The sequence below is a fragment of the Syngnathus floridae genome, chromosome 5 (assembly GCF_059516105.1).
Source record: "Syngnathus floridae isolate MCC-2025c chromosome 5, RoL_Sflo_1.0, whole genome shotgun sequence".
In the NCBI taxonomy this organism is placed as follows: Eukaryota; Metazoa; Chordata; class Actinopteri; order Syngnathiformes; family Syngnathidae; genus Syngnathus; species Syngnathus floridae.
The window spans coordinates 597,657-612,722 of NC_142417.1; the positions used below are offsets into that span (position 1 = coordinate 597,657).

The 15,066-nt window shown below is 46.8% G+C and overlaps 1 protein-coding gene across 3 annotated transcripts in view; it reads right to left on the reverse strand.

Moving 5' to 3' along the window:
* Positions 1 to 15,066, reverse strand: part of gas1a (growth arrest-specific 1a) — an 81,348-nt gene that overhangs the window by 51,663 nt on the left and 14,619 nt on the right. For 2 of the 3 annotated variants that reach the window (XR_015858518.1, XR_015858519.1), the window contains exon 2: positions 7,923 to 8,089. Coding sequence is in view for 1 of the 3 variants with exons in the window: in XM_088375346.1 (XP_088231472.1) it covers positions 5,630 to 6,430 (801 nt within the window). In the remaining 2 variants the exon portion in view is untranslated. Of the gene's footprint in view, positions 1 to 5,014; positions 8,090 to 15,066 lie in introns of those variants that run through there. The other variant, XM_088375346.1, reaches the window with a different exon arrangement.

Here is a 15,066-nt window from a genome sequence, read left to right on the forward strand (position 1 = left end):
ATAGCGCTTGTCCTCATTAGAGCTGGAGCCCATCCCAGCTGACTCATGAACTGGTCGCCAGTCAAAAACAGAGCACGTTTCAGACAAACGACCATTGAAAGACGCAGTCGTGCCATCATTGACGCAACACGCACAACATCGTGAGCCAATGTTGAGCTAATCATTGCAAAAAGTAGTGATCTATTTTCTTGGCAGAGACAGTAGAATTTAGTTCAGTTGAGTTATGTTTTTTTTTTATATTTTTAAATTTGTATTTTTTTTCCCAATCGAGTTATGTTGTTTTTTTCTTGTTTTTTTCAGGCAACACCGACAAGTCCAAATTTAGAGCTGCCCTCGTAGTGTCGTACCTCGTTGTGTTGAAACATGCCAGGCAGCACTGAGATCTGCTGACTAGTTAAGAACAAGAAGCGGCAGAAATGACGTGAGAATACATAATATATATATATACACACACACACACACATACGCACCCCCATAACAGAGTTAAGAAATTCCACAACCGTGCATGCTTGTCAGTGTGTTGTTGGGTGGGGTGGGGGGTGTCATCAATAACAAGCGAGCGGGGTATGTTTCTTTAAGACAAGCCCATAAATGGTGGCCCGGTCAGCACCTCCTTCAGTGGGAATGAGCTGGCTGCGCTTCCAGTTTTCCTTGGCGGGTCAAGCCTGCCATTGAAGTGTGAATGGGCTGCCATGGCAGATTACACCACACAGCTGTCCCCCTACCGTGGAAATTAAGTTATGCCCCGTGTCAGCAAGTTTTGTGTTTTCCTCTCTCTGTCTCTTTCTCTCCTCCGCGCACCCCCACTGCCATTATCTCCGACCCCCTCCTTGAAAAGTGGGGGCCTCTCGCAAAGGGGTTAAGGTTAGGCTAGGCTTGAGCCTGCCGGGGTCGGAGGAAAAAACACCCCCGCCGATGCAACGCATCTGACTCCCGTGACATTTTTTCTTGAAGCAGTCGGAAAGTTGTGGTGACTCGCACACCCCAAGTTGTTGGAACGCTGCTCGGCTTGTGGCCGGCCGGGCCCCTGCCTCATGTTTTGTTTATCTGCGGGTGGAGTTGTTTGCCTTGTGGTCAAAGTAAAAGGGAAAAAAAAAAAAACCCACTCTGGCTCCTCTATAGTGACGTATGCTGGAAATGCCCCCCTGAACTCCAAAAGCCCCCTGTCACCAAACAAAAGCTCATTTACACTTGATAGGCAAATGGATTGGAGGGCAAGTGGAACACTTTCAGGAAGGCCCGTTTCTGTTCCAACATGATCTTCAAGTGCTCAAAGTGAGGTCAAAGTATGCGTGCTTGGATGAGTTTGGTGTGGAAAAAGTTCATCAAAACATCTCTGGGGTGAACTCCAAGAAGACTGAAGAACTAACTGAATTCGAATCGACATTGCAGTGTTGTAGAATGCAATTTTCAAATTGCAACAGCAGCTACTGGGGAAAAAAATTCCTCTTTCGGTTCATTCAGTTGGTTGGTTAGCTCGTTAGCTAGCTAGTTAGTTAGACCGCTTGAGAAGTGCAACAGGCTAAACTGGGGCGGCCACGTTGTTCCCATCAAAGGCATTGGTAAGCATGCCCGTTAGCGTAGCACGTCGAATCGACTTCATTCATTCCGGTGTTTACTAGAACATGCTATACTCTGCCGATTTTGGTACAGTAGCTTCTCTATAACGTCCGATTCTTGATTTTTTTCGACTGATAAAACAAATGGAGGCCCATCTTTAGAAAGAAGCGGCATGCTAGCCCTTTAGCCCTCCCTTTTGTCCAACGCTCCACAGTGACATTTCCAAACCGGGAATATTCGAAATGGCTGCCAGCGCCAGTCAGGTAGCAAAGCGTTCCTCCGAGTGACAGTGGGATTAGTGCTGCAGGTTTTGTCTCAGGACCCGAGGAGTGGGCCTGCAGCTTGGGTAACTGGATTACAGGCCTTTTGCTCATTTCAAAGGGTTGCGAACCCAGCAGTGGTCTTGCATGATGGAATCAAAGTGGCAGCTGAAATAGAAGGGAGAAAAACAACAAGGGTCCGCTAACGAGAGCCAGCCAGAACGGGCTGCTCTTTCCCCGGATTGCCTTTGAACTCCGAGCGTAATCGTGGAACCGGAGCGTCCGATTGAAACGCTCAGCAAACAAGAAAACACTTCTTAGCGCGGGAAGCGCACAAGGGGGTCAAGTTGGAGCCCATTCCAGCCTACAATGTGGTCACTTTGGGGGATTATTTCCAAATCCTTTCAAATGAACTTTCCATCTCAGTGCAGAGCCTCCTCCTCTTTTTGCGCCGACGTCTCAGCCATTCCAACTGTCCAACCTTTTCGACATCACTTTCTGCACATGAGCCTTCACGACCCAAAAACATCACCGGGGGGGGGTTAATATGGCCGCCGAACCTCCGAGGACAAACTACAATGACTTGACTTCTGCTCTCATCCTGACATCATGCTTGCACGTGAACATAGTTTTTTTTTAACTTTACGCCGACCTTCCAATAAAGATTTACAAGAATGGAAAAACAGAACGGTAAGGAAGGACTGGAGTTGGCAAGCTCTGACCTTTTGATGGATTATAGCAGAGTGCTCCTAAAAGAAAATATGCAAGCTACACTATGGACGTAGGAATCATTTTAAGAGAACAAACTGGAACACTTTGGAGTTTGTGGAACGGGGGGGTCAAAAGCTCCTGCTGAGATCACATTCCATGTCAGTTTTTCATTTACCTCAACAAGAGGGGGAAAAAACGTCACCCCAAACAGATGCCAAGACTTAAGTGAAAACACTGCAAGGAAAAGTGGGGCTAAGGTTAAACATTCCATGTGGTAGAGTATCCCAAGGAGTAATAAAGTCGTTGTAATTATTTTTGCCTTGTCCTCGGGCTAACGTATTGAGCCGGGGATCCAAACCCAAAACATGAATTTCAGCTCGGACTCGCTCCACAAAATGGTCGTGGGGATTATTGGAGTTCTTTATTAGAAGCAGGCCGCATGTGGCTTCCAACCGCAGGATCGGCGGTGAGAGAGAGAGAGAGAGCGAGAGAGAGAGAGAGGGACCGCTGGCGTTTTGTAAACATTGTCCTGCAATAGTGCGCTAGAGGTGAGGGGGCGAGGAGGGGCTGATGTCAAAGATATTTGACACAAGAGGAGAAAAAAAAAAAAAAAAGACAGAACACAGAGCGATGAGAAATGAAATCCAGAACGAGCACCCACAACATTGTGTTTGTTGGGTTTTAAAATCATATTTGCTGTGGCTTTCCTCAACTCATACCAATCATCATAACATACAGTGGATATCAAAAGTCTACACACCCCTGTTCTAAGGCAATTTCAAAACCATGGTGTGACCTACAACATGTCCAACTCAACAAACACTTGAAATAATGTGGTTGCACCAATGGCGCGAGCCAAAACCAGTTTGGGGAGCTTTTCTACATTTATCCATCCATTTCCACCCTACACATTATTATGTGCATGCTGTGACCCCCCCAGCCCCCCAAAAGAATCGAATCAGCCTGTGCAAGTGTGAGAGCCAAAAGAAAGACGAGGAGGAGGAGGAGGAGCCAAAGACACGCTGGGCTCCAGAGCCTTTCTCCCGCTGGAACTCTACACGCTGATACTGCACGACACCGGGGAAACTTTTTTTTTTTTTTTTTTGCAAGGGGACTTTTTGAGGGGACACGTTGGCGGTGAATAAAGAACCCGTTGGTGATGAAAACAGTCCCTTTTCTTTTTCCACTGAGTTTTTGTTGCAGCAACTACTCATGGAAAAGATCATTTCACGAAAGCATCCCTTGCCAGGATTTGGAGAAGCCCGGTGGCGGCGGCAGCGGCGGCCGAGGCAAGATCGTTCCCACATGCTTCCCTGCCGCTCGCCTCTCCAGAGGTGTCAAGCCGGCCTGAAAGAATGAAGTGGCTCGCCATTGTCCCGCTCAACTATTATGTGCTTAACATTTCCATGACAAAGATGCCACTCGACTTCTCCTCCATCCATTCAGCTAGACGGCCCTCAACCACCACCACCACCACCGCCGCCACCACCCCTCGAAATAAAACTACAAATCATTGACCGGGGACATCAACAAACATTTGTACACATGCGCCAGAGATTTTGTATTGGAAGAAGAATCAAAGGGCTAACTTTAGATCCGAGGTCAGCAGCTTGTGTGAAATTGAAAGCTAATTCTTGTCTACAGATACTACCAAGGGCGAACCGTTGAACATACTTAAATATCACACAATATTTCAAGATACTATATTTTCCAATGAGGCAGAGTTACACCAGTGGCATGGAAAAGACAAGAACAAAACAAATGCAAATCCATGCGCCTGCCAATAGCACGGCTGTCAGTGTCATTTTTACTCCTGCCAAGTTTTCATGTTCTGTGTTTGTCTATATCGTACGTTTTTCTTTTTTGGAATATTTAGATGACTTTTAGGATGATGCTGTCGTGTTTGACTTTACCGGCCAGCACCACGGGTTTTGTTGATACTCTACGACAGTGTGAATGCTCGTCTGTCTTGACGTGCCCTGTGATTGGCTGTCAGCCAGTCCAAGGTGTACCCCCTCCCTCCCTCCCTCCCTCCCTCCTTTCAGCCAAAATCAGCTGGCTTAAGATCAAGCTCAGCCGTGACCTGACCGAGGACAAGCGCTGTAGAAAAACGGATGGGTGGAATTCCAGTCCATGTCCCACAAGGATGAATAAATCCTGACTTTCCTTGTGAAATCAAATACAGTGTACGTAAAAGTTTGACAAGCCTTAAGGGGCATTTTGTTGATTTACCGTGGCAGTTGTGTTTGACAACAGTTGGCTAAATCAAGACATAATGGCTCGTTAGAATCTTCAACAAAAAGGGAGGCTCCGTCCAGAACACACCACGGTCACACGTCAAGCAAATATACAAAACGTTTTACATTCGGTCATTTTTCAAGCAGGCTTTCGGTTCAACTGTAGTTTGCCGCTGTTTAGTTTGACCTTTCACCGTTTCAACTTCTGAAATAGGAGGCGGAATCAAAACAAGTCACAGTCAAGGATGATGTATTCAAGTTTTCCTTTATGCCTTCTATAAAAGTATATCATTAAGGCAACCATACAGTGGATTTAGACATTTCTTTCTATAGGCTACAGACAGTCAATAAATCAGCACATAGCCTGTACCATAGAGGATTCTCTTTACCAAATCTATATCAGCTATACACATATATACAATGTACAAGAGAACGTGGACAATAATGACTTCCCTTTAAAGCTGGAATGCTCCGTCTTTCATTCACACGACGAACATTTGGATGTGATTGGTTGGCATTTAATAAATTATTTCATTGAACCCTTCTGCTATTTACACTTTTTGATTTCCACGATTCCAGCATTAAATACTTGTCGATCAGATGCCCGATAAGACAACAGTCGTATAAAAAATAGCTCGTATCTTCTTGAAGAAGGAAAAAAAAAAAAAAAACTGTAAAAAGATTGGCAGTGCACAGCATGACGTGGATGTGAAGATTTAAACACTGCTGCTGAAGAATCAAACCATTGCAATGTATGAGCTGAGCGTCTGGTGAGTTTGGAGCTACTAAAGTTTCCCTCTGGTGGCATTTGCATAGAAAATAGAATCCACTAAAGTCTGCGTTCAAACGTCCGGTTGGCGATCAAAAGAGGGGCGTTAGAGCCAAAATGGATGGCGGCAGCAGCAGCAGCAGCAGGGTGAAAAGCGAGCGGAGCTCCGGGAGAGAGGCTCCGTTCGACGGGTCTTCCCTGTAGTCCGAGTCCGCGTAGTCCTCGTCGTCCTCCGCGTCGTAGTCGTCGTGGAAGCCGCTGCTCTCTTCCGTCACCGGTGCGCCGAAGCAGCGGAGCTTCATGTTGCTCTTGACAAACTCGCAGATGGGCCTTTCGTCACCGTCGCACATGCAAGTGTCCAGCTGCTGGCCCTTGGGGATCCTCCGCATGGCGGCGATCACGTTGCGACACGCGTCGGTGCACACGGAGCTGCTGAAAAGTTTGCCGCAGTGCTTCATGTAGTCGCTCAAGGTGGAGCTGCACTGCTGGTCGTCCAAGCATTGCATCCGTGCCGCCGTGCAGCCCGAGCTGGTAGTCCGAGGCAAGCAGGGCTCGATGGCCACTTTGGTGCGCGTGCAGAACGAGTCGTGGCCGCAGCTGCAGTCCTCCAGCGCCGGTCCGTTTCGGGTGAGATTGAGCTGCACCAGCGACGAGATGCAGTGGCTGGGACACTTCTTCCTGCCCCCGTACAAGACCGGCGCGCAGGCGCGCATGTAGTGCTCGTACGCGTAATTGCACTCGGGCTCCCTTTGGCAGTTGAGGATGGCCTGCCAGCAGATAGGTCTCCGGCCGTGGGGTGGCGAGGCTGCCGCCAGCGCCGCCAGCAAAAGCACGCAGCTTAGTGGGCCCAGTGAGCCGCAGAGGCTCCGTGCCAGCGCACCAAAGCTTGCCATGGTGCTGGTGCTGCTGCTGGTGCTGCTGCTGCTGGTGGTGGTGGTGCTGGTGGTGGTGCTGGTGGTTGCTGCGGTGGTGGTGCTGGACGGCAAAACTCACAGCGGAGTCATAAGGCAAACTTCAACGCCACTTCCAAGGACATTCATCCGAAACGTTGAGTCCGTTCAACAGGCTGCCGTGGAATCCCGGCTCCGTCAACACTCTGCGTGCCCATTTATCCAAAGCACGAAAGTTGTTCGCGGTACTTTTCATGGACAAATCATTCCATCTCAGCGCTCCATTGCACCCCCTTCCCTTCCCTTTCCTTTCCTTTCCTTTCCACCACCCCCGCCCGGATCTCGGCAAACAGCAACACCAAAAAAGAAGGGCTCAAGTCCCCCCCCAAAAGCCTTCCAAGTGGCTCCTTTGCGAGTCCGTGCGCGCACGGGAGTGCAAACAAACTTGTGCAAAGGAGGAGGTGAAAACAACAAGACTTGTAGGTCGCAAAGTGGTCCAGCGCATTTTGTGTGCGAGTTCCCCGGTCCCACTCGACTCTGGAGCCCTCAGCAGCTCATTGGTTGCCCCCCGCCACCCCCCTCTTGTTGTGGCTTTGACGTGTGGAGGGCGGGAGTTCGGCCCAGGGGGAGGAGTGAGGGTGAAGAACAACACAACTTCAGGCGCGAGGTTACTACTCTATAAACTGATTGCTTACTTGGGGATCCCCAAAAGAATTGTAAAAACAATGCATTATTCCTTTCAATGTCATATTTTTCTTTTGTAATCTTGCTCACTTGAATAGCAGAATTGCGACATCTTTGCACATTCTGTACATTTTTCATTTCACACTATGTAGACTAGTAAAACTGCCAAACGCAAATATACGTAAATTCCCTTTAGTTTGTTTTGCATAGCGCCCTCTGCCTTTCATTACTTATTGCTATATTCTTCATATCTTCAGTATCCATCGACCCTCACGAGGATAAGCGGTACAGAAGATGAATGAGGAAGTCGAGGGAGACGAGCAAAGACAGTTTGGTTTCTCAGTCGTTCAAAACCACAAATCAGCCTTTCGTCCCCTTGATAATCCCAATAACATTCCCCCGCCCGAGGGGCATGCATTTTGAATCGTCATCATTTCATCTAAATAGAAATGATTGAGTGGAATGAACTGCCAACTTTCCCAACCTTCATGAGTGATGACTTCCAATTCAAAGGAGTCTATGTTCCCCTTGACAAAACATCAATAAAAGCCAAATGCTATTTGTTTTAGAAACGGCCTTGATTTCACAGTCTCTCTCAGAGAGGCCGACATTGTCACCGTCCACATGACAAACGAGTAAGCATGTGTGTGTGTGTGTGTGTCTGGGATGCGAGTAAAACGATAGCCCACATGTTGACACACGAACCGGAGGAGGCCGTTTAGCCGCCGAGGCTTGATGTGGATGAGGGAGTCGGGCAAAGAGAGCAGCGAGGGCACAAAGACTGTTTGTGTTTCTGATCTCTGGAATGTACCTTTAGGCCACAGCGCCGAGCTTCCCGCCGCAAACAATGCACTCCATGTCAGTTACGGCTGGCTAGCGGAGACGCCGCTGGCGCTCCTCCAAGGTCCCCACTCGGCCCAAATGATGGATACCGGGAACCCAATACCTCGCCAGTCCCTCCGGCACAAAGAACGCAACCTGGAAAGGAAGAAGATTTCCAAACATCAACACGGTGGCCGTTTCAAGTGCTGGTCAAATGAACTTCAAGCAGCCCATCATTTGTTACTGTTATTTTTCTTTAACAGTCCGGGCGACTTTATGGAGCAGATTTTGAAAATCCATTGGAAGGGGTACACAATGGCCAGTACAAAAAGAGATGGCATCGGTTTCAAACCACAAATATTATTAGAAACAACCACAAACGCAATAGCTCAGCCTATCAGTCTGCTAGCTAAATGCTAAAGCTAGCAACAGCAGGGTTTTTAAGTTTTCCAATTAGGAAACAACCACGAACGCAGTAGCTTAGCCTTTCAGTCCGCTAGCTAAATGCTAAAGCTAAGAATAGCAACAGCAGGGTTTTCAAGTTTTCCAATTAGGAAACAACCACGAACGCAGTACCTTAGCCTTTTAGTCCGCTAGCTAAATGCTAAAGCTAACAATAGCAACAGCAGGGTTTTCATGTATTCCGATTCGGATGAACCCTTTCAAATAAGTACACTTGAGCGCTTCACTTCAAGGATGGCCCGTGTCGTGAGGAGCTTATCTATCACGGAACGGCGGCGTATCACCGTGCGGAAATATACAAATACAGGAAATGACTTTGCAGGAAGCATCCATTCAAATTGCTTCCTCGAAGGGATTTCAAAGCAGCGATAATGGCAAGTGATAAGTTATTTGGAACAGAACCAAGCGAGATTAAACATTCATTTCCTTCCTGGTGTCTGCCTGTTAATTTGCCCCTGCGTGTTTTGGCCGATCTGTTCGGCTCGGAACTGCATCGAGAGATTAAACGTTTGGACGTGGTGGATGACGCCGGAGAGGCTACAAGTGACAGAGGGAGAGTCCCAATCATGATCCTAAACTTTGGTGACTGGACCTTTTGCATGTAACACAATAGGCATGATGCCATCTGTGATTATTTCCTGAGGCTATCATGAACCTTAAATTTAAAGTGTCCTTTCGTCATAATCCTACTAAATGAGGGTCGTGTTAAATCAAGTGTTATAAGGACTGGGTGTGTGTGTGTGTTGTCTTTAATCAGTATGATTAAAGTCATCCATCATGTCAAATAGGCCTCAGTCCTGCTGACCCTTATTAATACAGTCCATTGAACATATGTACCTTTTTTTTTAAGTGCATAGGTTATAGGCCACCATAATGGTTGGAGAAAAAAAAAACATTTGGAAAAGTTTTATCTTTATCTATCTCTGAAATTGTGTTTAAGGTTTCTTGGAAACGCTTGATCGTCTTTCCACGAGTTGAGCATCCTGGTGAGCGTCCGAGCAAACGTCCAACAAAACGTCATAACTTTTTTTTTTTGAAACTCGAGGCTGAAATGTTTTGGCTCGTGGATTTCTTTCCACTGTTTGAGTGCCAGGTGTATAAAAGAATAGAAGGACGACTTTCTGATCCAGGTAGCGTCCACACCTAAAGACCTGTCCGATCTGCTTTCGGGCCGACAGGCTGGCGTGACTATTAGCCTCTGTGACCTCAATGCACACGTGAGCGCTTGCAAAAAGAAACGATGAGAATGCTAGAAAAGCTTCAATCCGACAACATCGAATCTTGGACTGGACTCAAGAATCTCCAATCTTTCCATGATGCAACGCAACCACCATACATTCACTTGAAAGGAATTCAACACAATAAATCCCACAGGCCTGCGTGCGTGCATGCGTCCTTATGGGCGCAGCAAAAGTACCAGTGGAAGACATCAGAAGTGCAAAACAAATGGGCCCAAAACGACCCCCAGTAGAACCCCGCCCCCCTGCCAACCTTTGGCATGCCGGTCGATTATAGAGACGTCAAGTAGTGCGGGCGGGGAATGTGAAACTCAAGCACGTCCCCCCCACCCCCATTTGGCACGTTGGATGCGGTTATGAGAGCACTTCATCCGAGTGTAAACTGTGTATTTAAAAAGCCGTCATTGTGGGACTAACACTGGCCCTCGACGAGCTTGTTGGAATAACTCAATGACACAATGCTTGCTTTTCTAAATAAACAGATGTGGGTAGGCTGTTCAAAGCATCAGTTTCCCCTTGGTTCCTTCTCCCCTCCTCCATCCCATCTGTAAGTGGCCTCGCGCGCACACACGCACACACACACTTGCTTCCAGCCTCTGTCGACATGTCTAAGAAAGGCAAAGGGCCGCTCTTCTTCCCGCAGCTGTTCCGAACAGACAGACAGATGTCTATTCCAGCCTCCCTAGCGCACCAATTCCGGTCATCTTCTCAGGCCCATTAAATGATTTTTTTTTCTCTTCATCTTCCGAGACCACTGTCCATTTACAGACACCCACCCACACACCAACTGCTCATGGGCTCTGTTGTTAAAAACGCCGTCTTACGGCGGAAATGAGGTTGGTATAAGCATTGGATTAGGAAGTCTTAAAGTCCGAAAATGATTGAAGCGTTTCCCAATGGTTGGCTTGGATCCGCCATATCATAAGGCGGTGGGTGACAACCCCTTCCCCGGCCAGCTATTCATGAATCATAGGGCGCCCCTTATATTCAAAAGAGGCTAATTGTATCGGAGGCGGGCACACAAGCTTGCCATCCAAACACCGTTGCATTGTTTGCGTAGCGCCACAAAGTGTGGAAATGCGAAGGCGAGAGGTGTTGTTTCGCAAGTCTGTTTGTTTGGTAGTTTGTCAGTTAGCTCGATTTTGCGAAAACTCTCACCCACTTGGATTGAGAACTTTCCGTTCCGATCGGTCACCGATCACAATCGTCTGAGAACGTTTGAGAGTCTATTGTTACCGAAGCTAAACGCGAGCATTTGTTACGATAAGATAGAGAGAGAATGCCTTGAAACGTCAGCCGCTCGTCGCCAACGTCCCCCGGGCAGACTTTTTGCGGGGGCCCCGTTCCCAGAAGTGCTGATAAGACTGCCTGCCTGGCGACTAAATCAAAAGCACATGTCTAACATAACAGAGATGCATCATCTCCTGGATGAGGTGGATTACTGTGACCAATCCACATGTTACACACTCCAGACACAAATCATTTTTGCGAGGAACGTAACAATCCGATATGGTACCATGGCTGTGCTTGATGTGTCGCTCAAAAACCTTTCCATTTTTTTCTTTTCTGGAGATGGATGTCAGCTTGGCAAACTTAAACGCTACGACAAGTTGTTTTCAACCCGGCCAATAATTCTGCTGGGGCCCCAGATGACTTTGGACAGATTCATGGCGGTTAGCACCCGAGGTCAAACGCAGGTCATCCATCAGAGCGCCGAGCTAACTCAGCAATGTCAGGGAGGAGCAAAAGAAGTCACTTGCAGTCACGAGGTTACGACTCCTGGGCTGGAATTTATAGCTTCTTCCCAGCGGGTTGCCACATCGCTAAGTTTGAGCCCCAGCACACTGTGTAAACAAAATGAGAAGACGATAGCCCTCGCTTCGTAAAGATAGCCATTTGATTAGGAGTGAGCGATTCTTCTGTAAACTCCCGGCAGGAAAAGTTTTCACTGTGCCTTACATGACGTGATGCTCAGATCGCAGGAACAAGCGACAAAAATAAACAAGTGGACTCCCTCGCCCGGGCCGACTCGGCCTGTTCCGCTCCTAACATGGCAGCGGGACGCGGCGAGGATGACGCCGTGTCGGACGGTCGCTCGGCGCAACAGCTTGCAGGGACTCTGAGCAAACAAGTTGACTTTTATTTCTCGACTTTATGTCGGAATGGGTCAAGCGGAATTCAGGACTAATTATTGGATAATAGTGGACTTTAATAGTCGGGACTCTGGGAAGACACGGTGGGCTTGTGAGGTCGATGGCCAAATGTTGAGTTCATTCCCAGTTTTCTGGTTACTTCCGATGGCTCACCCTCTGGCCGTCGTCTCAGCTGATAGGAATGCAGGTGCGGATGTGCACTGGCTTGCTTTGAGATTTTTTTTTATGATGCTTCAAGGGCCTGCTAACTCGTTCACCTTCCCAAACTTGACTTGAAGCCTTTTGGCAGTCCTCAACTGAATTCCAGTACTGATCCACCGAAATCAACATACGGAAAGTCAAACGCCTCTGGGACAATTTGGAAATATGGTTCGAAAGTAGACTCAAACATTGTCAGCACTATTTGTGAGACCTCAGCTCAGTGACAAAATTATTTGACTTCCTTTTTGGCTTTAGACCACACTCGCGTCAAAAACAGTTTTTTAGAGAAGAAAAATGTATAGGGCTGTCCAAAAAGTGTCAGCATTTTGCAGAGTAAACTTGATGAGTTGACAATCATTTTTAGGGAGACGTGTAATCAAGTTTAATGGTAAAATTAAGTTTTAATGTTTTTTTTGTCCAATGTTTAAGAAAGCCATTTTGAATCCTGTTCAAACACAGACTAGTGAATCTGGTTTGGACATGGCAAAAAATAAATAAATACAGGCCAAAAAGAAAATGTGTGTTGCACGACAGCCATCTATTGTGGAACACTAAGAAATGATTATTTACTTTTTTTAACAGCCTATTTAATTTGGATATTCACATTTCAAATGATGGCATGCCATATATTTGGTTTCAGTTAATAGCGGTGGCCCCACCTCACGTTACAACAAAATGGTGGCTTAAGCCTCAACTTGATTACATACCGTATCAATCAGCATAGTGGTGGGGGGGAAAAAAAAAAATGAGTGGACATCTGGGCATAATGGCAGTAATTGCCTGGATTCGGGTTGTCTATGTATGTATGGAGCCCGGCGGTCTGGACAAACCTCCAGCAAACACACTCATCCAGCCAGCCATCCATCCATCCATCCAGCACAAGGCAGACCTCTAATCCGTCTATGAGCCAACAATCTAGCCCTTCTTCTGTCCAGACATACTTTGTGTCAAAATCTGTCCCACCGTGAATGACGATAAAGGAGCAGGCCATCAGTCAGCACGGGACTACCAGAAATACAAAGATGGCCGGATAATATCAACTCAAAGACCTTTCTCCTCCCCTGACGATTCCCTCCATCAAGCTCCTCCAGACAGAACACTCGAGAGCCCTAATGCTACGCTTTTAGCTTCAAACCTAGATGTCAGGGATTAAGAAAAAGGCCTTCTGCATCTGACTGCAGCCGCAAATGGACACAACTGGCAGAGACAAGAAGTCGCCGTTAAAGTAAGCGGGCAGTTTCCTCTCATTAGAAGCCTGTGGCGAGGTTTGGATTTAAAATGGCCGCCCCCCCCCCCTCACAAAGTGGAGCTGAGAAAATTAGGAAAGGAGGGAGAAGGCCACAGCTGCTGCCTTGGCCTTTACGTAGTAAAGTCACGTGCGCTGTGGCGTACAAGTCTGGCTTTTGTCAACGCCATCGTTTCAAAGGCAGCTTGTCACAGCCAATGACGCTAATCACAGACGTTTATGCTATGCGTTTGTCTGGTGCTAGTTTAGCATTACAGCAGCTAGTAAAAGGTAAGATCATAAATGTCAAAAAGGTGGGATTTAGTGGACTTTTTTATGTTTAGCAATTTGAATGTAGCTTTTGATCAATCAACTCCTCCATGACTTTGAAACAGACTCTCTCCTCTTCCACATTGTTTGGATGGGAAAGATGGCCGCCACATTCATGCCCTTTTAAGTATTTGCCGTCCTTTGACTGCTGGAGTCAGTCAAATCAAGGTTCTGGATTGGTTAGGTAGTCCCTCAACAAAGCTAGATAACAAGAAGGATAGTTTTGAAGTCAGCCAGGTGCAGCTTGTAGCGCAAATTAGCTTAGCGCCTAGCCTTAACCCAATAGTTAAGCCTAACTTATTCCATCTACTCAATTCAAAATATCCCACGGGGACTTTTTGACAAGGTTTTTGTGTCGCCAAACATGACCTATTAAAAAGTTAAGACTCTAATTCAAGGATAAACACCAACTTGAAGTGCAGTTGACCACATTAAGCTTCATCACTTTACGCCTCTGTCAACGAATCTCATTCCAAAGAGGTGATGAAAACCTTGAGCGCTAACCGGCGGTCTCTTTTGTGCGGAGGTGTTAGAATGAGCCACTTTGAAATCTTTCAAAACAAACATTTCAGATTTGTTGTGCTCTTGTTCGAAAGTCTGCTGCCAGAATTTCATATCGCTATTTTTGTTTGCTTTTCACACCTACTCAAGTAGCGGCATCTCCTTCATATTTCGATGGCATGTTGTGTTTTAGTTGCATCCATTCATCCTTTCTGCTCTATTATAGTGCAAGTAAACGTGACATTTTCTGCCCTTGGTTTCTTCTTTATTATTAGAAGACTATCAGAAAGATCCTCATTTGTTATTGTCTCGATAACTGGAAGCCCAGACGATTCAGCTCTTAAAAATAGAGCTACACTTCCCGGCAACGGGGAAAGGTCAGTGTGATTAGCTCTTAAATGTCTGATATCAATCACACCAACACAATTAGCTCTTATCATTAAAGCATTTTCTAAGGGTTGGCTAAGCCTCTTCACTGAAGAAGCAAGACACCCGGGCTTGGCTTTGAACTCCAGATAAGTCTCAGCACAGTCTGTGTTAGGGAAGTGGATTTGTGCGTGTGTGTGCGTGTTTGTGTGAGCCCATTTGCCTTTCTGAAATCAAAGTCAAAGAAGAGGGGTAAAACCCTAAACTATACATGCAGATTTATATGACGATACGTTCTAATCATATCACAGATTTTAACTGGCCCAAACTAAAGCTTTGGAGGAGTAATTAGTAGAGACGGACGGGCGCAGGTAAGTGATTTAAAGCATCAAGAAGCCAAAGTTATCTAATAAAAAAAAAAAATTCCATCAGTGGTCGGATTTCACCATCGGCTTCCCTCAAGTCTGATATACACATCACTGAGTTGCTCCGCCGCTTCCCCCACCCTTACCTGACAGGAGCAGCTGCACCTCATGACAGATAGGCCATGTCATCTCCAAAAATTCCACCAGCGCTGCCCTCTACATTTTTGTTCCTGTCAGCACTCAGAGTGATGTTCTAATTTTACTAAGGCTGACAGCCCTGTGCGCGCGCACG